Source organism: Manacus vitellinus, unplaced genomic scaffold, assembly GCF_001715985.3.
Source record: "Manacus vitellinus isolate BGI_N305 unplaced genomic scaffold, ASM171598v3 scaffold_6_pilon, whole genome shotgun sequence".
Taxonomy (NCBI): Eukaryota; Metazoa; Chordata; class Aves; order Passeriformes; family Pipridae; genus Manacus; species Manacus vitellinus.
This window is the reverse complement of record NW_021940750.1, coordinates 3,524,088-3,548,764: the sequence shown is the minus strand read 5'-3', so window position 1 is coordinate 3,548,764 and position 24,677 is coordinate 3,524,088. Positions and strand designations below refer to the sequence as shown.

At 42.3% G+C, this 24,677-nt stretch overlaps 1 protein-coding gene across 2 annotated transcripts in view; it reads right to left on the bottom strand.

The window, feature by feature from the left end:
- The window catches only part of AMBRA1 (autophagy and beclin 1 regulator 1), a 118,757-nt gene that overhangs the window by 8,595 nt on the left and 85,485 nt on the right, over positions 1-24,677 (bottom strand). For both annotated transcript variants that reach the window (XM_018082317.2, XM_018082318.2), the window contains 3 exons: positions 20,689-20,828; positions 4,123-4,215; positions 2,345-2,538 (listed from right to left, as the gene is read on the bottom strand). In XM_018082317.2, the coding sequence (XP_017937806.1) occupies positions 2,345-2,538; positions 4,123-4,215; positions 20,689-20,828 (427 nt within the window). The remainder of the gene's footprint in view (positions 1-2,344; positions 2,539-4,122; positions 4,216-20,688; positions 20,829-24,677) is intronic.

Below are 24,677 nucleotides of genomic sequence, written 5' to 3'. Positions count from 1 at the left end.
AAGCCTTTATGTAGTGATTTACATCTTCAAAGTCCCATATAAAACACTAATTAATCTTCACAGGCCCCCGGTGTACTGTACTATGGGAAGATTTATTCCCATTTGGTAGACAATTAATAATTTGCCCTACCCTAGTGGTAGTATACCTTCCTTATTTTTATTCCCCCCCCCCCCTTTTGGTCCCTGACACCTGGATCATGCTATTAGGAAACATGTTTTCATTTTCAACAGGCAGAGAGTTATGGTAGATACAGTGGGCAAACTAGCCATCAGAAAAGCATCATGGCATCTAATCTTCCCTTCCAGAACACACTGGACGTGCATCAAAAGAGTTCATGGTGCCAGAAAAACAGCAGCCTTACCATTACAAGCAGTGCAAAGAGGTTTAAGCATAATGTGAAGCACAAAGACTCAGATGAACCAGACTACTGCTGCCACAAGTACCTGGCTAACTGCTTCAGGTGTTGGTAGCAGCAGCTGAAAATTTGTCTTTCTGCTTCATGATGGGTCCTTTTACTATTCTTCTATTATGGATTACAGTTGGGTTTTTTTGATCCTACATACTCCTGATTGTTAATGTCTTTACAGCTCCCTGTTTCAAGTTGGTCTTGAGCCCTTACACAGGAATTTCCAGTGAGGATGCAAATGGCACAGGAACTGATCAATCACAGGGTAAAACCCTTCAACTCCAGTGCATGTGTTTGAACTGGAATAACTCCTTTGTTCTAAAGGTCCTTATATAGCTGACAGGAGTGTGACAGGCCCACTTGCAAGGGGACATGCAGTAAGTCAATGCCTGAGACAGAAATCATACCTAATGGAGAACTCATCAACCTTCTTCCAAGCAAGAAAGGGAGAAAAAGAGAAGTATTCTATCCTAGGCTTGTTATCTACACTCCTTTTCTTCCAAATGCTTCCTGTTTTCCTTCTTTGTAGAGATATCCCACCCAAAGCACTGGTAAAGGACAATCCTTTCCCCAGCTCATTAACGGTCTAGTTATAATCCATGATCTAGATTTGAAAACTGAAAGGTTAATTAGAAAGAACAAGTTAATGAAACCTTCAGATGATTGCAGAACAGCATCAGAAAAAAGCAACGCTGGAGAATTCCCCTAGTTTAACAGAGCAGAGAAAGACCCCCAAAGTCTGCAGCATCAGCCACCATGGCCTCGATGCAAGACAGTCCCTCCTGTACCCTGTTTTCAGTCTGTGGACCACATTCAGTGGAAGAATCAGTTCCCATGAGATCAGCAGTTGTCCAGACAGCCTGTGTTCCAGACTTATTTACATGCCCTCAGTTGTACTAACTTTCCAGAGAGGTTAATCTCAGCTCTGCTAAGATAAGCAGACAGAAATCCCCCAGGCCAAGAATTTCCCACTTAACTTTGAACAGAAGAGTAGAGATCAGGGAAACACAAAGCCTTATCATACATGTTGAATACTGCACAGCAGTAACTGTAGAAGAATCACATGCCAAAAGGTATCTTTCAGAATGACAGAGAACAAACAAGCATAGAGGCACAAACAGGCATGTTGTAGGCTGCTTCCCAAAGCCAAGTGAGTTCATCATGAACCAACAACTTCAAAATTGTCTCCTCAATTTTCTCTTGTCTTTCATATGTATATACTGCACAACTCCTCCCTAGCCAAGCCTTCAGAGTTGGATTGAAGTACAATGCTACAGTATTGAGACAAGAAGCCTGCACAAAATCAACATGTTTTCAGCAGACTAGTGACTTTATCACTATATAGGAATTGCACAGCTTCCAGCTTTTTACATGTTGGTAAGTTTTCCTGGACTGCAAACCACTAGAGACGGTTTTGAATAGCTGAGCTGGACACCCATGATGTACTTCATCAATCAGACTAAACAGAATACTCACAGCTGCTTTGTGAGAAGCGATTTACAGTATTTTATTTTGTATCTAAATGCTGAACTTGTGAAGGTTGCACACATTTTGCAGAAGTTGAAGAACCAAGCTAAACTCTAACACAGAGGCAGAAAGGATAATTCTCAACAGCTTGCAGCCTTGCTGATGGTTAAGAGTTCAGGAGATGTGTGAGGAGTGATGGCAGTACAGTTGATTCTACAAAGACACAGCGATCTGAAGAAGAGTTCATTTTGCCTCCTCAAAGCAGGTGGAAAAGACAGCTTTTCTATTCATCTGGCCAGAGATTCACTCTCCTGATCATGTTGACCTGATTACAGGTAAATTAGGCTGGAGAAATATTTGCCAAAGAGATAAAAGGAGTGTTAAATGCATTGACAGCATGTGGTACCTATGCAGAAACTCCTAATTCGCCAGGTAAGCTGTGTCAGATAAATCACTGATTGATCTCCTACCTTCCCCAGTCCCTGAAGAGGTGGATTCCTGCTCCTGTACCTCCCTCTCTGTCTGAGTCTCGGCATTCTGCAGCTGAGGCGCCAAGGTCTGGGTACCCTGCGAAGTCACAGAGGTGGGGGGATTTCGGGGTTGCAGGCCTATGGCATTCATCAGGCCCATGTCCCTGTCTGTTCTCCATGTGGCTCTGCTGGTTCTGAAAAGAGAGAAAAACAAATAAGGCTAGGAACATTGGATGCAACATGCCCAAGCAAGATTGAAACATCCACGTGAGGTTCTTCTTGCTTCCACTCCAACCAGGCTGTTAGCCACTAGGCAGATAGGGATGGAGGGAATTGTGATCTGCACCTATTTACACACACAGACACCCCTCTCCAGTCTCAGCAGCTGGTCTCTTGAGTTTTAAGGCAACAGTCTTAGAGTCCACTCACCCTTCCACAGAAGCAGTGTGTCTTACAGGCACAGAGAGATATCTCTGCAGCATCATTAAGCCTGCAGAACACCTGTCTTGGGGTCACTGCATTGGGTAGACAATGCAATGTGCAATGCAGAAGCACAAACTCATACAAAACCTCCTACACATCGGCAGGGCAGTTTCAACTCCCATAGACATAGCCTGTATCGTTTCCCTCCTCTGAACTTCCTAGTTTGTCAGCATCACACATGAATGCACTCCAGCAGGCACTTCTGCTCATTCCAGTCAGACAAGAGAAACACTCTGTTCTCAAAAGCAAACAACAGGAATCACCTCAAGGCTTATTAGCTTCTCAGAATCGAACAGTTGAAGTGTATGATGCTACAGCTGAATCTTGACAATGCTGGACGCTCTTTTCAAAACTGACCTCTGCCTGAAAGTGCTGGGAATAGCAAAGAGATTCTAGGAAAGACTGCCTCATTCACAACCTTCAAAACCATAAGGCTTTGAAAACTGTCACACTTTTCTAGCTCTCTCTTTGAGCTAGTTCATTCTGGACCAGTATTTCTGCCTTCAAGCTGTCCATTATACAGGACTGATTATGTACTGTCAGAAATGTAAGCGGTGCCAATATCCACTCACACAGCAGAGTAAAGAATCTCTACTGTTTATTTTTCACCCTCAAGACTGTAGGACAGCACAGACATTGCCCTGTACACCAGCTCGTAACTTCCTTGGGATCCTGGAGCTCACAATTCAGAAACACAACTATCACCCTCTTGCTGAGAACAGCTGGCTTACAGAGAAGTACTTGTCACCAGAGCAAGAAGCAAGGGACTGCAGCATCGCCTTTGTGTTTAGAATAATTAACATGTGCATCACTGGACAGACTGGATGAAACAGCCAATGGGGCTGTCAGGGGATTTAGCTTTATTTTTAGAGTTTACTGCCAAGAAACAACTGTCCCATGACCAGAAATTAAAGGGATGAAAATCTGTCGCCAGGTCCACCCAACAGATTTGCCCTTATCTCTGTGAACTGCCCTGTTCTTCAGTTAACCTCCAAAGGCCATTTGCTTTGCATGGTGCTTTTGATGCATCAAGCCCCACGCATTCTTCCCACAACTTGCTCATGGATGTTACTGGGGCCATGAATGACACATGTTCTTTACTATCACTGGCACTTTTGGGCACTGAATGTCACTTGCTGGAAGAAGGCTAGGTGACCCGACCAGACAATGTCAAAGGGGGAGAAAATTGCATATTTAAAGCTGCCAGTGGTAAGGGAACAAAGAAGAAGTGGTCCTGTCAGATGTAACAAAAACAGCAGAAAGGGTCAGATCTAACTCACATCCAGAAGACTTACCCAGGCCGCTCTGTGCTCCTGCTGCTGGAATGCGCAGTGAAGATGTTCTCATTCAGCTGGTCCCAGTGGTACTCAACTCCAGAGTTTAAGGCCCTTGAAACACCAAAGAAGGAAAAAACATTAGCGTGACAGAACACTATTCCAGCCAGCAGACATTACGTCCCCACAACAGGAATAACAGTGTTGATTCCTGCCCTACAGAAACCGCAGATCTAGCTCAGTTCACATTTTCATTAAAAGGGCTCATCACCATAAACCACCTTGCAAACATGGAGTAAAGTATGACCAGATTGCTCTGGAATATTCCATTCATCTCAATTCAATATTAACACCAAGACACAGCAACTAGAGCAGAGAGATTTTCAGGAAATGAAGACATACAATTGTGTGTACACAATCAGGTTACCCTAACTCCAAGTGACTACACGAAGAATTGGAATAGAAAGGCCAATTCTCCCCGTGGTGCCTGCAAGCATTTCCTGCGCTAGGTAGCGCTCAGTAAGACACTGCTCTTATTCCACATTTAGGTTTTTTGCAAATGGTTCTCATTCTATCTATAAATAAATCTCTATACAGCCAGCTCAGTGACAGCCACTGTGAAGCAAGGACAGATGTATTTAAACAAGTTCCCACAAAAGAGTTTGTACTGCATCAACAACATGTGTATTTGAAAAGTCCAAACTTGAATTTCACAGCTAATGGTGCTGTGTACCACCACATGGCTGCTGGACTGCAGACAGATGATGGCGCTGGGTGGAGAGTTAGCAGTGCTGTGCAGTAGTCACAAAAAGGCAGTGAGGGGGGGGAAAGTCCTGTGTAGACAGAAGGGAACTGTGTCTGAAGAGCTGGACTTCTATCACACTGCCAACTGCAGTCTCATAATCTGAAGGAAGGATGCAGGGCAAGTAATTGGCAGCTCGTTATGGCTCAGGCACAAACATGACCGTTTTATGTACATATGAAAGCTGTTGTCCCTGTAATGAGATGCCTCAGCAGAACTGGCAAGAACTCCAGCTTAGACAATGCTGCAGGTCAGACACACTGCAATGGGAAAAACAGTGTGTGCTGGAGGCCTAGGGCTGGGCTTTTGGGGTGACAGTACCCCAGCTCGGGACCCAGGGCAAGAGACTGAGAAAATTAGGTCAACAAAACCACTCACAGAGTCTACAGGAAGTCATTGCTTTTTTATTTTTTGTGCTGAGTTAGCTCTGTGCTATATTACATCCCATGAAAGCAGCTGCCAGAGAGCCGATTTCCAAAGGCTTCTGAGTTTATTGACAGATGGTAATTTGTCACTAAAACCGTGACAGTCCCTCTGACTGCTCCATCCCCTGCCTAACATATTGACTGAGGCTTAGCTGTCACACTACGCTGTCCGCTAAGTAGCATGCTCCCTAGGCAAGCAAGACTTTCTGACCTCGTTGTCAAAATTTCCATTAAAACTCTAGTGTGCTTGATATCTGCAGCTATTACACAACAGAGCTAAACCGACCCATGCTCTTCTCCCCCTTCTTCCACACTTCTTCCAGCTCACAAAGAACAGGCATGGTCCCCACAGCCACGTACATGACTGGTATTTCTCGTCAAGGTACTATGTGTGTCCTACTTGTCTTCACCAGCTTGCCAGCTCCCGAGACAAGAAACCAGAAGACCACAAAGCTTTCCCTAGGCCAAAACGTGAGCTGGCAACACTGTGTATCCTCTCTTGCCCCAAACATCACGTTCCTGTACTACACAGAAAGCTCAGCTCCTGCGCACACACTTTGAGTCAGATCGATTTCACTTCTACAAAAGCATCACAGTACCAAGCTGACATGCAGTACACCAGATGAAAAACTCATGACCATGCCCCTACCTATTCCGCAGAGGCTCACTACTCTACAGTCAGGATGTTGGACAGCAAAGTCCATTCTAGCTACATGCTGTCAATTTGCACATTCCCCTAGATGGTGAAATCAATAGCCATTCTGTTTAATACATGGCTTTTCACATTAGTTTAAAATGCTGCCATTTATCAACTGAGTTTCACAGCTTTACTGCCAGAGAATTGAGGAATTTGCTTTCCTCCTCCCAGAAGAAGGATCTGTAGCAGCTGGTAACTGATTTGTAACTGCTCCTTCTGCTGACTGGGAACACTGATGAACAGGCTTAAGCCAAGGTCACTACACTTGGACATGATGGGAGTTCAACATCCTCAGCACCACCACTTTAATCTGGCTTTTTAGTTTGGTCTGAGTGTGTCTCCCTGCAGGGCAAAAGAAGTGGCTCAGAATAAACAGGCACTCCTTACTGCAGCAGTGAGCATCTTCACTGCTACCTTTCAGCAGCCTCTTCCTTTGGCCAGTTAAGCAACTTCCCCTTCTCAACTCTTTCTCTTGCAAAAGACTTCAAGCAGTAAGATCCTCAGCATCATATTTGTTCTCTTTGTCATACAACCGCATATCTCTGACTCGGGACTCACTGGTCTCTTCACAGCCCAAAGATCAGAATCCCGCTTGCCCCTTACTATGTTTTTCAGCCTTTGGATGATTGATTGAGCCTACAGAAGAGATGTTTCAGACTGCACAAAGGTACAGTGAGGAAAGGAAATATCTGAACTTACCAGAGGGCACTGGTTGGGCACTATCTTTTATATTAAGATCATAACAAAGATTCCATCAAATAAATACTGCTACTGTATGGGCTAAATGCCAGTTTTAACACCATACTTGCACTAGAACCTTGATCACATAATTGCACCTTAAACCAACTTAAGTACACAACGAGATGCATGTGACAAGCACAATTACCTTGGTTTAAATCAGATTTTCAGTCAAGCTTAAAGACTTCCTCTGGTTTAGCCACATCTATTTCAAATAGTGCAATCTCCCTTTTCAAAAAGCCTAAAGGTTTTTTAGCTCCCATTGCAAAATACTGCCTGAATTTCGTAAATGAGCAAGCCTTTCACAGTACGTTTCCCAGGAGATTTGCAAATCAAGGCCTAACTATTCATTGCATAGAAGCTTACACTGGAGAGATGAATATTTTTCAGGTAATGTAAGCATTTAACTTTTGCTTCATCAAATTCTAGACATGGAAATGCTGGAAGCACTTTACATTTTTCAAGGCATAAGGTAGAAGCTCTGTGTAGCATGGAGCACGTTGCCAGTTGGATGTGGATGCAGTAAGGAGGACATTTGTGGCCCTGGGCTTTAGGGTGAAAAATTGCAATTCTCCACACTGTGTCAGTCATGGACAGTGAAGTCCACTTAGTCAAGTTCTTACTTTCTTCCCTTTTATGGCTGTCACTAACCTCTCTAAGCCCTCCCTGGAAATTTCCATTAGCTTTGTTATATGCAGAGTTGCTCACAGCCTGGATTTCCCAGCAGGGATCTGTTCTGAGACGGACTTTTCCTTCACGCCTGTGTCCAGCTCACATTATTAACAAGCTTGGAGAGGATGAAGGGCACAGACTTGCAGGCTTTGCTGAAAGTCAAATAAGGATTCAGAGTGGAGCCTGTTAAGTACCAAGAGCCAACAACTTAGGCAGCACAGCCTCTCCCTCTGCATGAAGGTATTATCTACACAGCTCAGTTATGCCCCCGTGAAGAAACTAGGACCAAGCGCTAGGAACTAATGACAAAATTACTCATAAATGACAAGAAAGCTCAAATACAATTTACTGCATTGGCTTAACCAGTATTTGAAAAGTAAATCGACAAAGCACAGGTCAGCACAAACTGACTTGGACATCTGGGTAATCCCCCAACTGGCATATCCAAAACTGGGAGTTGAAGAGACAAGGGATTAGGACAAAAGTTCCCCAACTCCACCATAACAATACAGCTCAGGAGCATGGTGGCAAGACAAAACAATCCATGATTTGCAAGTAGCAGATGCATGTCCAGGAAGGCATAAATAGCACTTACTACCTTTTCACTTGAAACATCTTCAGTATTAAAGAAGGCAGCAGCAATGAGCAAATGCACTGCTCTCCTCTTCAAATCCTGCCACACGGAAAGGCCCAACAGCAGCCCACTTGTTTGCTATTGTACTGAACTAAATTTTGATTAAGACATTGCTGCCTGCAATTCCATCTAAAAATATCATCACAACTTCATCACTGGAATGAAGACTGTGGTAAGCTCAACACAGAGAAGACGAGCTGCACAGTGATGACACGCAGCGCATCTGATTTTCATGCTGCCAAGTTCATTTTCTCCACAAAGGAAATTACTTCTTAAAGCTGACTTCTCAAATATACTGTCCATTCAAAATTACTAAATGCAAGCATACAAAACCAGATTAGTTTATAAAGTATTTGAATTTCCCAAATGTGCTTTCTTTCCTTTGTGTAAACTTGTCATTTTTAAACCATTCAAACTGTATCAAGGGAATAGAGTGAGCTACAGAGAGCAAGGTGACACTATGCTAAGGAACAGGAATCTATTGTCCTGCTTTGGAAAGGAAAAGCAGCACACAGTATCTCATGCAATGCAATGCAATGCTGGCCAGATTCCAGATGCATCCTTGTCAGCAGCTCATTATCTTTTCTGCCAGCTTGTGATGATCAGCACAGCAAGCCCATCCCTGGCTCCCATGATTAGCTAGGCAACGGTATTGTCAGTACAAGGCGAAGTTTGGCCCTCCCAGCAGCTGCCTGGATAGGAAAACAATAATTTCTAACGCCCTACTTCATAAATATTTAGCTTTCTGTGCAGGCGATGAACCACGTGCAGAGACAAATCCAAGTGAAAATTGGCTGCAGTGCAAACTGTATGGAACCAGCAAACAGGGTTTCTGGAGTAGCTCTGCTAGGAAGTAATTCCCTTTGACCAAGAAGAGGTGGCAGCTTCACTGGCACCAGCCTATTTCAGAGCATACCCTTGGAGTACAGCCCACGTACAACTAGTCAGTGGAAGAACACGAGATGGAGTATAGGAATTCAGAGAACATGAGATCTACAATTTACGATTAACAACCACAGACATTTAAGTGACGTATGAAATCATCCTATTTATCATGTTCAGATGAGTGGTGCATCTAGCAGCAGATGCATTTTTACTCCCTATACTGATATAGCCCACTATTATCCAGAATCCTGCAAGCCTTGCCTGCATGAAAACCAACAACCATGCGGAAACATATCCTGACACCTACTTGAATTGTCAAAGGTGCTGCAGAAGCAGGAGAGCAAGCAGCTTGGTGCAGCTGGTAGCTGTATGCCTGCTTCAGGGAGGATGGCAACTCAACTTTGCGAGATGACCGGTCCTGTTCATTTGATTGTGCAGTCCTGCCTGCTAGGCTAAATACTGGGATTTTTGAAGATGCTGTATTCAAACTCACACCATTTATATGAGGTCAGTCTTACAAAGCTGGTGGCACCAGAAGCTAATTCAGTAGCTCTTCCCGTCTCAACATCATGAATATGCATGAGTTTGTCCTGCCCGAGAGTGGGCAACTAAAGTTGGATCCAATCCATGATCTTGTGACCAGTGGATAGGATTTAGATAGAATGCACACACCTAACAGCCATCTTGCCTGGGCAAAAGTGTGATATCTCAGATAAGGAGAGAGTTGTCAGTCAGCCAAGATGTTAGATACCTCAGAGAGAGAAGAGAAAGAGAATAGAGATTAACACAGTAGGAAGAACCCAAATAGAATAGTTTCTTCTGATCCACAGGGTCACTACGGTAAAAATCAAGTGACTTCTAGGAGTCAGCACTTGTAATCTACCTACAGATTGCATGTAGAACATGAGCTGACTCATAAAATGAGTTGAAATAGATGACACACCAACAGAAAGCACTAAGAGGAATTTGTCTTATATTCCATAGGAAAAGGTCTCAAATTAAGAATCAGTCTTCCAATACATTCAACAGGAGTGTCAAATGGAAATTAAGCACCAAGACAATGACAGGGTAGAAAGAGAAGAGTTTAGTATGACAGTGTGATGTTCGATTATCTTGGGACCCAAGTATAAATATTGAGGTTGAGAGCACTGCCCTTAAAAGAATGCAAAGCTTCACAGCAAAACCTGTGTTGAGAATAAGGACAAGCAAAGTCCCTCACAGACAGCCTTCTTTCTTCTACTGAAATACCACAACAGTTTTTTAAAGCAAGTTTTCCCAGAACATTCTTACTCTACTGTCATGCAAACACACTGTGTTTATATAGAGTGTGACATAGGAAGTTGTAACTTGCATCTGAGAGAACCTCCTTAGACTTGAATGTGACTCCAGGGCTACTGATGTTGTAAATAGACACCAGCTACTTTGACATTTAAAAGAGTTATATCCCAAGTTGGAGGGGGCATATTGCAGCTATCATTAAATGCAAAATATTTGAATTAATGCACTACTGAAAACAGATGGACAAAACACTGGCGCAAGGAAGACCCAGAGTTAACTTTACTCCTACAATACCACTAAGATTTCCAGTAAGATTTTTGTACATCATAATACAGTACACTACATAATAGGTGTAGCACTATTAAAAAAAAAAAAAAAGAGGCATGTTTATGAGAAAAAAACCCACGTCACCCAGGCCAATTAGCGTGGAATAAACAAAGCAGAAGTAGACCAAATAAGAATTTCCTGAATTTCTACTGATTTTCTTTTCACTCAGTCTTGCCCATATTCCATACTATCCCTCACTATTTGGCTCCAACCACAACAAGCAGCAGGTACTATCTTGAAGGTAAATAACAGATTCCAGAACACAGAGCTTAAAGTTCTTTAAACAAGAACATTCAACTTGCTATTATCATAAACCAAGCTCTAAAGATGGATAACTTGTTTAAGTCCTCTAAAAACCTAAAGGTCTGTTAATTGCTTAAAGTGATTCCAGGCAGGCTGTACTCTAAATCAGCTTTGAACCCTCAGAATATCTTAAGCTGTTCATGATCTGTCAGCTCTTCCAAGGGCTTAGACAATTTTGGATGTTAGGAGTCTTTGGGTGAGCGCAAATTGCTTAAGTCTTCTAAGGCTTTAAACATTTTAAACCGCACAAGTATTGAGAGCCAAAGTCACTCTTAGTCATCTCTGAATTTTCATTAGTGTTTTAGCAGAAACTAACATTGACATTAATTCAAAGGCAATTTCAATCTAGGCTTGTTTTGTAGCTGTTATACCAACAAACAAACCCAGGAAAATGCATTTACAATGGGAGAAATCAACTTAAAAACAAATGTTTAAAATTAGTAAGCATAGCAAACTCTTATTTTTAATAGAGCATTGGTATGTGCGCACATAAAGTTGCCAAGCTCCAGAACCAAGATTTTAGTTTGGTCTAATCTCACTGAGATCCACAGGGAAAGCCAAGTTTTATATTTTTAATCTTCAGCAGCCTTGAAATCAGCCAACTAAAAAGTATTCTGTGTAGCACACATGGGAAACCTGCTCCAAAGAAAAGGAAAAAAAAAGAAAAAAAAATAATCAAGAAATCCAAATCCACAATTATTACTTCAATTACTCACAGTTTGTAGACATTAAGACCATTTACAGAACCAGGGAGTTTGAGGACTTAAAAAAGGGAAAGAAAACAAAGAAAAAAATGGTTGTTTTATTTGCTAGCTGGATTCACTGGAGTCCTGCTGGAAAAAAACAGACATAAGGGACAACAAATAAAACTCCCTAAATAATACAGATCAAAGACTGGAAAATTAAAGAAAATCTTATTGGAAAGCCAAGGAAGTAAATAAGGGAACAAGAAAGGTCCAGTATAGACCCGAGGAGAAAAGAAAAGTTATAAAAAACACAGGATGGACTTGTGTTGCAAAAGAGGGAAAAGATATTCTTAAACTAAACATGAGGAAAATGGTATTAGAATGAAAAAAGGTCTATTCATTAGTGAGGCTAAGGACAAAAATTAATGATGATTCAAAGTGGTAGAGATACCGAATTTTCTTCTCTCAAGTCTCCACTTATAAAATATCCAAGGGTACTTATGCAATTAGGGAATAAGAAATGAAGCCAGACATAGCAGCTAGTTGCACTCATTAAGAAAATGTTTTAAAAGTTAACTTTTTTGAGTCATTCACACCTGCTTTTTAATACATTACAAAAAAATTAGGAAATGACAAAAGGCCAAAAAAGTCAACTTAGCAGCATTCATCAGAAAGAAAGCCATACTTAAATTGACAATTACTGTCTTCTAAGTGTAACTTTTATCCTTGAAGAGAGTAATATAACAAATAGAAGATAGATTAAAACAGTGAAAGAGTGATCCACATGCAGTTGGCAGGTAAGTCAAATAATTGCTTGCATGAAATTTAACTGCTTTTGAAGACAGAATTAAAAAAAAGTAAAGGAAGAAAAGGCAGCAGGTGTGATCTGAGTAGATATAAACGAAGCACTTGTTTTTACAGCACATGGCTGAACTCTTAGATTGCTACCCAATCTGGGAACTACTAAGGACCTGCAGAAGCCCAGTGACATAGTACACAAACTGGTAAGTTGCAGGTTATGTTTCTTTAACACAGAGCTCGGTACCAAGTTCCCTTTCTCATGGTGGAAAATAAATGTCTCTAAGCAGTCAGTGCTACAGCATATCTTGAAGAATTGGGTGAGGGAAATGAACTTGCTAATAAGTGAAGACTTAAAGCAGCTCTCAAAATTTACCTCTAGGATTCGTAGACATATTAAGTGGAATTTTATGAGGGCAACTTCCATCAGTCATCCTGGATATCAAATTCACATACAGAAACAGAAATAGAAATGGAATAAAAACAGTATCAGAATGGAAACACTGTTTCAAGCTTTCATATTACCACTCTACTTCTCTTGCACCTGCAACGGTTACCTAGGCTTCTCTGCACAATTTGGAATAATTCACTTAATAACAAAATCCAAATATAAGCTTTCAGAATGCATCTATAGTGCAAAATTGACCATCTTTCCTCCTTTTCAGTCCTTTTATCAATCAAAATCATCTTTTACCCTCATTTAGGAAATTCAATGTATCTTATGGTTAACAGGTGGCAAAATTCCAGGACATGCACTCATTTCCTCCGCCATGGTCGAAGGCCACTGTGCAGATGCTGCCATATGCAGGGAGTACTTGGACATAACTAGTATCTCTAGCCACCTCAGTTAACAGTCGTGAGAACATTCCCTGTGCAGGGTTGCTAACATCCCCCCGTTACGCATGAAGGAAGACAGCTCCTCCTTCTGTCTCTTTGTTTACTCCATCCTCCAGAAGCTATTCTTATAGCAGGGCTTATGCTGCTGAGGGCATCATGGCTAGAGGCTGAAGAGCCTGAGGAATGGAGCCAGCCAGCAGAGAGACATGATGCACCAAGCAGCTGGATAGATTACCATCTCCTTACCAATGTTGATAACTAGATGCACACACATTGTCCCCATCAGTAGACGGGAGGATATGTAATTCTCAGAGAAAAAAATAATAGATTGGCATGGACAGATAAATGCAGTGATCCCTTGCAAAGCACAGGAATTTATCATAAAGAGAATTTTCCTGGAATAATTTCACGTTAGAGGCAGATCTCATCACAAAGAATTAAAATATGCACATCGAATATGCACACTGAATCAGTCTGAGACTCTCCACACCTACTTCCCAATGAGAGAAATCTAAGGGATGCTGCCTCTGAATCAGATGCATCTTCAGGGGTATTTGAGTTCCACTACCAGAGGCTCTGACTGCTGAAGAAATCCTTCCTCTCTTGTGGATGACTGCATTACAAAGCTAGCCCTAAACAAGCTGCTTTGAGAGCTTGGTTTTGAAACAGTTTTCTCAGAACACTGAGGTTTTTGGATTCATATTTTCAAAAGCATGTGAGCACTGAGCCCTCCCAGAATATACTCCTGAGAATGGGGGAGGGGACACTCAAGATGAAATGACAAACAACCGATACTTGGACCCCCTGTCTTTCTTCCATGGCAGTTCTCCACAAGTGAAGTCAGCTAAAGGCAATAAGCAGCATGCAGTCTGTTCCTCACCACTTTGGTCTCACCTGTTCTACAAGGCAATTAATGCTTGAGATGTCCCATCAGAGGTTTTTCTGAATAGGAAAACTCTTGTTCGAATGTCACAGGGTAGGAAAGGTAATGAGTACTAAGAATCAAAATCCTTTTTAATTCAGTAGAGGTGTTTCTAGTGGACAAGACAGACACTGGATTTGATTCCACGCTGCAAAACCCAAAGATTCAGGAACTGAATCAAACCTTGAACTATGTAGAGTCAAGAAAGATGTACAAGACTTTAGTGAGGATTATGACTGGTTGCAGTTACAAAGACATCAGGTAAGGGAAAAGTAGCCCTGGGGAGGCTAAAAATGCATTAGCAACCATGCAAAAAAGTCAGTGTGCAGCAGGACAACAGAGGACTGGGGGGAATTCACACTGCTCTGTACCACCTCCTGTGACAGACCTCCAGGCCACAGCTGAGTGGCCTCCAGGTCTTCTATTTGTACCCACTACCTCAAGTGGTGTGCCTAAAGGGATTCCTGTTTTCATGTGACATGGCTCTTCCAGGGAACACCAGTGTTATCAATTCAGCATCTTGATTTAGCTCAGTGGTGCCCACCCTTTAAAATATGGCAGCCTCAGAGCCTTTCAATACCACGCATCTGGACTGAACACCCACTCACATCCAAAAAGCACAGACTACCACATGGTAATGTGAAACTGTGTGCAAGCAGACAGCAGACTCGTGATCTAATATGTATGCAAGTCTACCAGTTCGTAATCATCACAAGAGTGAGCTACAGGACCCTCGAAAAAGGAAAAGGCTGTCAGAACTTCATAAAGATTTCAACCTGTTTCCAAGCCACATCTGAACCAAAACTCTCCTATCAGCAGGACTTGCCTGAGAACCACAGACCTGGGTCCTGTTGCTCCAGCTCCAAGAGCAGACTTGTGAAAAGTAAATTGTTTGTCCTGTTGGTCATTTGCAGATGAAGTTTTTTTTAAAAGTCGCAGGAACCCAGTCTCCTGGGTTCTTTCCTCAAAGACACAGATTCAGCAGGAAAAGTACACATAGTTTTTACAGGTTACAGAGACCTGCTCTCAGATGGATAGCTTGTTTATTTGCAAGTAAGTGAAACCAGCAGCTAAACTAACAAAAAGAAATGAACAAATGAAAGATGGGCAGACACTGCTGAACACCTGCTGTGCCACCTTTGCTATTTGTTATCCACAGTCAGAATAGTATTTATTCAGTGATGACTGGGATCTTTGGGTTTTTATTTTCAATGCAAGTCTGCATCTAATATTACATGTGAGAAATAACATATTAGCAGTACTCAATGTAAGTTGGTTAGCCTTTGAGTGTTTGGGAAAGGAGGAACATTCCTGATGTTACATTAAAAGTCCCTTCCAACTTGATCACATAAAAAGCAGATTAAAAAAACTGATGCTTTTCAAGAGCACAATTTAGTGAGCTGACTGTCACCCTAAAATCTAAGGAAGTGGGTACACAATGTCCTTTCTTTCCTTTACTCACCAGAATGCAACCCTGGCAGGGGTTGTATCTTTGGCTAATAAAACCATTTATTCCATCCTCACAGCTACTGTACTGCTCATGAATTCCAGTCTTTTACAGGCCCATTAGGTGCATTTCCAAGTGTGGATAAACACTGCTGTCACCACCTCACTACCCTATAGCACAACAGCTCTGAGAGCCAACTTGTCAACACAAGTTTAGATGTGGACCTTCGGTTTAAAACACCAAAAACTGCCTCATGGCTCAGCAGTTCGGTCCCACCATCAGTCACAAGTATTCAAGTCCTACACTTGTCTCTGCAAGCTGAGCTGCATCTCCAAACAGCTGAGTCTTCTGCATCCACCCAGCCATCATACAGGCTATTGCAGAAATCACCTGGTTGCCACTTTACTTCACAGTTACAACCTAGTCGTAGTCAATTTGTGCCTCCTTGTTCTCTAACAAGAAGTGTGTATATATATATATTTTTCCAAACTGCTAGCCCCACTATCCCACTATCAAAATAGCCAGGTAATATGTTCACCTGCATGATGGTTGAAATATGTTCATATATACAGGTGACCAGGAATAGTCGGTATGGATTCACCAAAGGGAAATCATGCTTAACCAACCTGATTGCCTTCTACAATGGGACAGCTGGTTGCATAGACAAGGGGAGAGCAGTGGATGTTGTCCACCTGGACTTTAGCATGACTTGTGACACTGTCTCCCATGACACCCTCATAGGGAAACTCAGGAAGTGCAAGCTGGATGAGTGGACGGTGAGGTGGATTGAGAAGTGGCTGAATGGCAAGTCTCAGAGGGTTGTGATCAGTGGCACAGGGTCTCGTTGGAAGCCTGTAACTAGTGGAGCCCCCTAGGGGTTGACAGGGGGCCCAATATTGTTTAAATTATTTACCAGTGACTTGGATGAAGGAGCAGAGAGCCTCCACAGCAAGTTCACTGATAACACAAAGCTGTGAGAAGTGGTCAATACCTCAGAGTGCTGTCTGCCATTCAGAAGCACCTCAACAGGTTGGAGAGATGGGCAGAGAAGAACCTTCCAAAATTCAACAAAGGCAAATGCAGGGTCCTACACTTGGGGAGGCTGGGGGCCAACCTGCTGGAAAGCAGCTCTGTGGAGGAGGACATGGGGGTCCTGGTGGACAACAAGCTGTCCATGAACCAGCAGTGTGACCCTGTGCCAAGAAGGCCAATGGTATGCTGGGGTGCGTTAGGAAGAGCATTGACAGTAGGTCAAGGGAGGTGATCTGCCCCCCTACTCAGCCCTGGTGAGGCCTCACATGGAATACTGTGTCCAGTTCTGGGTTCCTCAGTATGAGAGACACATGGAGTTCCTGGAGTGAGTCCAGTGGAGGACTACAGAGATGATTAGGGGACTGAAGAAAGGGTGTCAAGAAGATGGAGCCAGCCTCTCCTTGCTGATGCTGAGCAACAGGACTAGAAGCAATGGGCAGACACTGGAACACAAGAAGTTCCACTTAAACATGAGGAAGAACTTCTTTATGTGCAGGTGACTGAGCACTGGAACAGGTTGCTCAGAGAGATTGTAGAGTCTTCTTACCTAGAGATTTTAAAAAGCCATCTGGTCACAATCCTGAGTTATATGCTCTAGGGGACCCTGCTTGAGCAGGGAGATTGGACTAGATGATTTCCAATGGTAAGCTCATCTGTTCTGTGATATACATTTAAATAGTTCTCTTTTCTTGGATATATTTGGAAGGCTATATAACCCCCTCCTTATCTCTCCTTTTTAGCCCTGCTAAAGACTCCAAGCTACAGGTTTTCTTAGACAAAAATGCTCCCCTGACCCCACTATCTGCTGCTCTAAATTCCTGTGCCGGTTCACAGGTGAATTTTAAACTGTTCCAGTTTATGTATCTAGTTTCTTCTACAGCACTACTGATATTTTGCTATCTCTGCTGTTAAGTGTCTTGTGCCTCATCTTAGAACTAAATTTTTTCTTTTTACAGCCTCATGTATTGATGGCTTAATCACCTACAATCAACTAAAACCTTGGGTCTTTCTCCTCCTCCATCATTTTAACTGCTGAGCTCAGTTTCATTAGTCACTAAGTGTACTTTGTACCATTAAGTTCTCATTTCTATAACTCCAGTTCCTTTCATGGCAATTCAATTCTTGTGCAATACTTTTGATTTTTCTCTGCAGTGAGAAAGCTACTGTCACATCAGCAAATTTATTTAGTGCACCCTTACAGGCCACTAGAGTAAATAGTATTAATTAACCAGTTCCAGAACAGGTTCTTCAAGGAAGTCTGTCAACGACCTCTTTTGTGGCAGAGTACAGATGTCAACCATGTTGTATTCTTTCCTTTAGCCAGGACTTCATCTATGTACTGAGTTCATATTATGGACTGCCAAGATAACCTGACCTTTCCCACTTCCATCTGCAAGAAAACATGCCATCAGTGCTACCCCAGCTTAGCAACACAGGCCAAAACATTTAGTTTTAACTAATGTTTCTTTAGAACTCTGGAAGGACTGCTTGCATAGGCTCTCATCATGAGACCATGGAGCCTCAAGTTATGCTTTTTTTTTGGTCAGCTTGTACTTCTAGTCTACTCATTTAAATCCTGTATTTGAGGAACAGCTGCTATTTCAATCTGTTTATGTGATTCCTGTAGTACTTGGTTTCAAACGCCTCCATTGTATATAGGAATAAAGACCCAGGGAATTATAATCATCTCTGTTGTTTGCTACTGACCACAGTTTTCTTTGCCAAATTAGAACAGTTGGGGGGGGTTTCAGCAGTACACTGTTTTCTTGATCCCTGCTGTTTTCTGGGCTATCCTCCATACAGTACTCTATCAATTGCTGAATCCTTTATTTAATATTTCTCTTCCTCTATATTACTTTGTACGGTAACTACATAAATATTTTTCATCTTTTTCCCCTCACTCCTTAAGTTAAAGTCAACAGACACGCTGATCTCACACCAAGTTTATTAAGCCTACTGAGATGGCATCCACATGTCAGGCATTTTCCTTTCTCCGAGGATCTCTCAAGTAGGTTTGAGACAGACACCACAGCTGCAAGCCACTTCTGCTCTGATAGAGTCTCACTCGTGTGTTGTGATGTTAGTGCCTCAATGCAAATTATACAGCTCGGTGAGTAGCTACACCTTCATGCTGAGGTTTACAAGTTGCTCTTGCCTTTTGTTGGTCTATAAAACGGTGCAGTCAAGAACAGAACTCATCAGGTGTTCTGCTCCAAAAAGAACCCACTAGTCCTTGTGACATTTACAATAACCACCAGAAGCATCAATCACTCCAATCCATCAGCAGGAAATCTGTTGAAGCACTTCTGTCAAACCACCAATAAATCTCTCACTTATACAGCCACCTTGTTTCATGTTCACATACAGTAGGTCTATTTTTGTTGGAATTGGGCATAATTATAATAAAGTTGCTGGGACAGAAGTAAGGAGACAGAAGAGTGCCCTAGAAACATGCTGAGCTAAGAAGGTTTCACAGAGATGCTGCAGAAGGACTGGTAGTGCTCCCATAAGATACTGTGGAAGTGTTCCTGTTGGGTATTTAGTGAAGTGCCAAGAGACATGCCACTCAGCTTTGGGGTACCACAAGCACTGGAATGGAAACCTAATGTGGGGTATGTAAAGCCAGGACAGCCAGACCAAGCTAGATTCCACAGCATTCAATCAAAGAATCCACTCTCAGGAAGACTTCATTTTCCTGGGTTCTTACAACTTCTCTATACTTAGAATATATAATAACTTAGAATAGCTTTCAAGTTCAAGAAGAAGAGAGCCATTATTCCTGAATAATTCTTCTTCTTAGAAAGTATGGCAACTGTTCTTAAAGAAAGCCACTTATCCTGGAAGAGAGTGATTATAGCTTATTCTGTAACAATATCTTGTAGAACTTCATGTATAAATAAGGCCTTGATGAAAGATTATGTTCAAGAGAACAAGAGGGCTCTTTGAAAAGCGCTGGCATCTTGTACTACAGAAACCGATCCAATCTGAATTCCAATCACAGATTTCACCAGAAGGCTGTACTGAATTACTCACTATTAACAATTGTATATATTTATTCTGATTTAAGGTAGTGGTTCTACACTGACCATATGACTCTCTTCAAGCACCACATGCCCGATGTCATGCACAACAGATGGGAATCCACATGCAAGTCGTACAATCATCAGCAGTGCTGCAAGTTTCTAGCTGCCAGTTTTTAAGTTACAAGGAACTTCAACATGTGAAGCATAACCCAAAAAAATACCAAGGTAGTTCAGTACCAGGAAATAACTGAAGCAGAGAAATTGGTGAAGTGTTCCTGCAGCATAAAAGAAACATAGCTCCAAAAGTACACTTGACAATACAATGGAAAAAAGAGTCTTAACAAAATACAATGCAGAGACTCCCCAAGAAAACTGAAAGCAGTATGTTTCACTGCTCACTCGGTCATCTGTGTCACACCACATCTAAATTAGCTTGTGTTTAATTGCAAGCTTACAAAGGGACAGTTAGACCCTTCACAGATCTTTATAAATAAGAGACTGAAGTCTACGTGTCACATCACTGGACTTTTAGAGAGGACACCAAAATAATTGACTGACTTGCTCATAGTCATGACAAAAGTCTTTGCAGATCATAGAATCTCATGTATGAATACTGTAACAAGTATTTGATAACTCCAGGTCAGCAGCTTTCTATCTGTTGGTGAACTTCAAGAGGTTCTTTAAAGCTGAGGAAAGTAAATATATTAGTCACAGCTCACATTTGCAGCCACTGGAAACTTTCAGAAGACCATAAATCCAGAGAGACTGAAAGACACTGCACTAGGCATATAAGAAATAAAGGATCTTGAAATTCTACAAAGACATGGAAAATAAAATGAGCTAATGAGATGCACTTCAAACAGCCTCTGAAGTTTATAATCAGCAAAACAAAGACTTATTGTAAGTGACTCAGGTAAACACTGTGGCAGTCCAAAAGAACTATTAGGAATTGGGATTTTTGGGCCCCTCAAGCACCATGTCCCAGGCAGTGAAAAGCCATGTTATCCCCACTGCCCTGAGAATAGAATGACCAAAGCAGTTATATCTCCATGTTATGTCTCCACGTAAAGCAAGCACTTACTCTGGTCGGCAAATCACCAGGTCCCCTTTGTTGGTGCCATACGCCAATCCCAGGCCGGGCTCAGGCAGCCAGCGAGCAGAGTTTATGCTGACATGTCTTCTCTGGTCGGCAGGCATTGGGTACAGAACGTTGAAAACTCTCTGAAACAATAACAGGAGATTACTTGACAGGACAATAAAAGGCAGGAGAGGCAAGGAGCCTCAAACAAATGTGAAATCAGCCTGCAGCAGCACAGATGGCCATGGAGACGTGTCACTATACAGGATGTTGCAAGAAACCACTAATTCAACAGTGAGAGTAAGCAGCTGCTAGAAATGCACATGCACATGTCCTTAAATATTTAATAGACTGACTGGTATACAGCTGTGAAGCAGAAGTAGTTCTGTCCCCAGGAGAACGTGCATGTCACTCAGTGGGCTGAACAGTTCTTTTATTCAAACTAATTAAACAAAGTAATGGGGACAAGTGGTATAGTCACTATGAGAATAACACAAGTACATAAGTAACAAATGACTCAGTTCAGGTTGGCTTCCAACACCATCCATTCTGCCTGCAGAAAGGTAAGAAGCTGAAGAGTTGCTAAGACTGCAGGTAGTCAGCATGGCTGCAAGTCAGTGCTTGCCAAATGCTGCATTAAGGCAGGTGAGTGAAAACCCTGTGCACATGAAGGTCTGCACTAGCTTGGTTTCTTAAGTGTACTGCTCCTACTCCAAGAAGCTAATGCCTTTTGTACAGCAGTGCTTTCCTATACCCTGCCATCCAGCAAACAGAACTGGGCATATGACAACAGTCCATTTAGCCCAAAACCACATGGAAATCATAAAAACAAAGAATGGGAAATGGAAAAAGCAGTAATGAGTCAGTTTGGTTACCAGGAATAGACAGGGACAAGCTGCTTCAGTGTACTGGGCTATCAGGGCTTCGGAAGGGTAGGACTAAAGACCTACCTTGGCATTTACAAGACCAAATTGTTAACAGAATTTCTGCAGAAATTTAGTTTGTATTTAAATCTGTAATCGCTGCAAGTAACACAACCTTTGAATCTGGATTTTCAGTGGGATAAGTCCAAGCTGAAAGACATGTTTTCATTAGATTTTTCTGATGAGAAAGCATCCAATCATCCCAAAACCTTTCTTCCAGGCTCCCCATTAACAGGGATGATGCTGAACCAGGAAGCAGGGAAGGGAATGAAGGTGTGCTGGAATAACAGTATAAAAGTTGATAGGAATGCAGATCAACCACTACTGCACTGCTGAGGTGGCCTGAAGTAATAATTAGAATCCATTAGGATGGGACTCATCAGCTAGCATAACAACCTGGGACTGTTTTTCTCTGTAGCTCTAGTGCCCACTGCACATCTTGTCTGTTTGACAATTTGAGATGCCTGAGTCAGACACCATTTAACTATGTGTCCTCCAATACTACACTGAACCTTCATCCTGACCATTGGAATGCAAACAAAGTAAGTCAGGGCAAAACAATAGAGATACATTATTTACCATCACTGGTAACACATTTAATTGGCTCCTCTGAGGAGGCCACATTAGAGGAGAAAATGTCCTTACAGATTTCTCTATATGACAGAAGCTGGTCACTCTTTGCCCTGGCTATCACTCAGCAGTTAGTGTATTCAGAGAAGCTCAGTGTTTGGATGGAAGGAAGAGGTCCTTAGAGGTTTATCTAGCTCTTCCCCATCTCTGCCATGTCTGTCCCATTAACTCACACACATGCACCTTGCTTGCTGGGGAATCAGGGAGGGAAGGGCAAAGGGAGAAAAAGAAGGGAGAGGGGAATCAGATATATGATGGTAGCACCTGTTACCATGGAGATTATGGTGCACTCTGAGATGGGAAGACTGTATTTGGAGGAGGAGGAAAGAGGAGAGGAAAGGGAGGGTTCCCCAGAGCTAGGAGCATAAATCTGTAAAATAAGCATTCTAAATATCTTAAGAACTGCAAGGGCCTTCCATCATATCCTTCTTTGGCAAGTCAGAAACAATTTCTCCTGAGAATGACTTTGCAAGGTACCACAGTTCCAGAAGCCACCTTCCTGGGCTACCCACAAGCTCCTCTCCAGGTCAGCTCATACAGCTGTTGTCCCACACGCTCTGTAACCAGCCATGCCAAGGCAGGAGACTTGCTGGCTACAGCTGAACACCCAGGTACTTTGCAGTAAACAGTACCCCATGGAAAGTGCTCCCCCAAGAACATGAGTCTGGTTCTGACAACCTGCAAGTGTTGGCTGAGGGCCGAATCTCAAAGACAAGATGGCTTTAAAATTCTGCATCAGAATAATTGCTTCATCATTCCACTCCATTCCATTCAATTCTAAACAGCTTGTCATGCTGAAGAGCTCCCCTCCCCTGCTGCTTCCCACTCCCACGCTAATGGGACAACTCCATGCAGTGTTAAGGGTGATGACATCCGTGCGTGTAGTAATTAGTACATAAAAGGAGAGAGCAGCTGTACTGGCATAATCACCACTCGCAGCAGTAACCAGGACCCAGCTAATCAATCTGATGCAGTCATACAGACTATCTCTTGCAATTGCATCCATTAGCAAGACCCCCTACTCTATCCACAGAGTGGAAGAAAAAATTAAAGTTCTTTCAACATCGGCAGGTCCCTCTCTTCAAAGAAGGTCAGAACTCTGTCAGAACCACTGTTCTTCATAGCTAATTCCTTTCGGACCTTTTTTTGGTTGGTTTTTTTTTTTTTTTCCATTGCTAAATCTTACAAAGAGCTACTGAGATATTTCAACCAAAGTAGCCAGCCTGAAAAGATACCACAGAGTGACCACACCTCTTTGCCAGTGAACTGTTTGTACTTTGTAACTCTGAACTTCTAGGAATAATAGTCAGGTTGCTCAAGGAATCCTACACTAACACAATTCTCCAGCTTCTAGGTCAAGAGATTGCTGCCAACCCTCACACACTCTTAAAATTAACAAGACAAATGCATAAAGTTGATAATTCAACAGTTTCTTTTCATTAGGGCTGGCCCACAGATTAGTTGTAGACCATGTGTAACAGTCATGTCAATGGCTGAGGGTTCAGGAATCAGTTCAGAAACACTGATGTAAAAGTCCACTAATCTTTAAGGCGTTCACCACACTCTCATAGCTTCAAGAGAGCTTATTTTTAATAGTATGGCAGTTTCATTTAGGAGGGATTTCATATTGCATCCACTTTGCCAGCCCATAATCACTATCAGCAGTCACAGCAAGCTTCCACGCTCTTCACCATAACCAATGTCAAACTCGTTCTTAGCATCTCTGCACTACTAATTCAATAATACATAGCCACACCTTTAGATGTGGTGATTCAGCATTTTACAAAGTTGGCAGCTGTCTTTATTTGCAGATGCTGTTCTGAAATAGAGTTTTGAAGGATATGTTTCTCTAACTACAAACACTGTGAAGTCTGAGGAGTGGGAGCTTCAGAACATCCCTGTGGAAGCTTAAGCCCAAACAGGCAATGTATGTATAGCAAGCTGTTCTCTTCTTGGCAACAGTGTAAACATATAAATGTCATTTCAGTACACACAACAGGTCCTACTCCTTCCCTTTAGGGCCACATGACCCAGCCCAAATTACACAGAACATCTGCTTGACCTATGCTTGCAGAAAATCCTTTCTCTGGTTGATGTCCTCACACTTCACAGGAGATTCCAGTAGTCTTCTGTCATTTCAGGGACTCATTCTCTCCTTGAGTGCAGGGGATGACAGCAAGATAAAAGGTCTTCCTCTAGAAAAACCAAAACTGTCTAGGTAGTTAAGCTTCCATATAAACGAAGACTCATACCAAGGGAAAGCAATGCTCACAAAAGAAACAGTTGCTTGCTTCTATTCTACATCCCTGTAATCATGAAGTGTGGGGAAAGATTTGGTTGAGTAATTTATGTCTCTATTTTCAAAGACTGCACTAGAAGCAACTACTTATCTTTTTAGTGTGCCTTTTTTATCCTCTCTGAACAGAAATGAGCATGTAC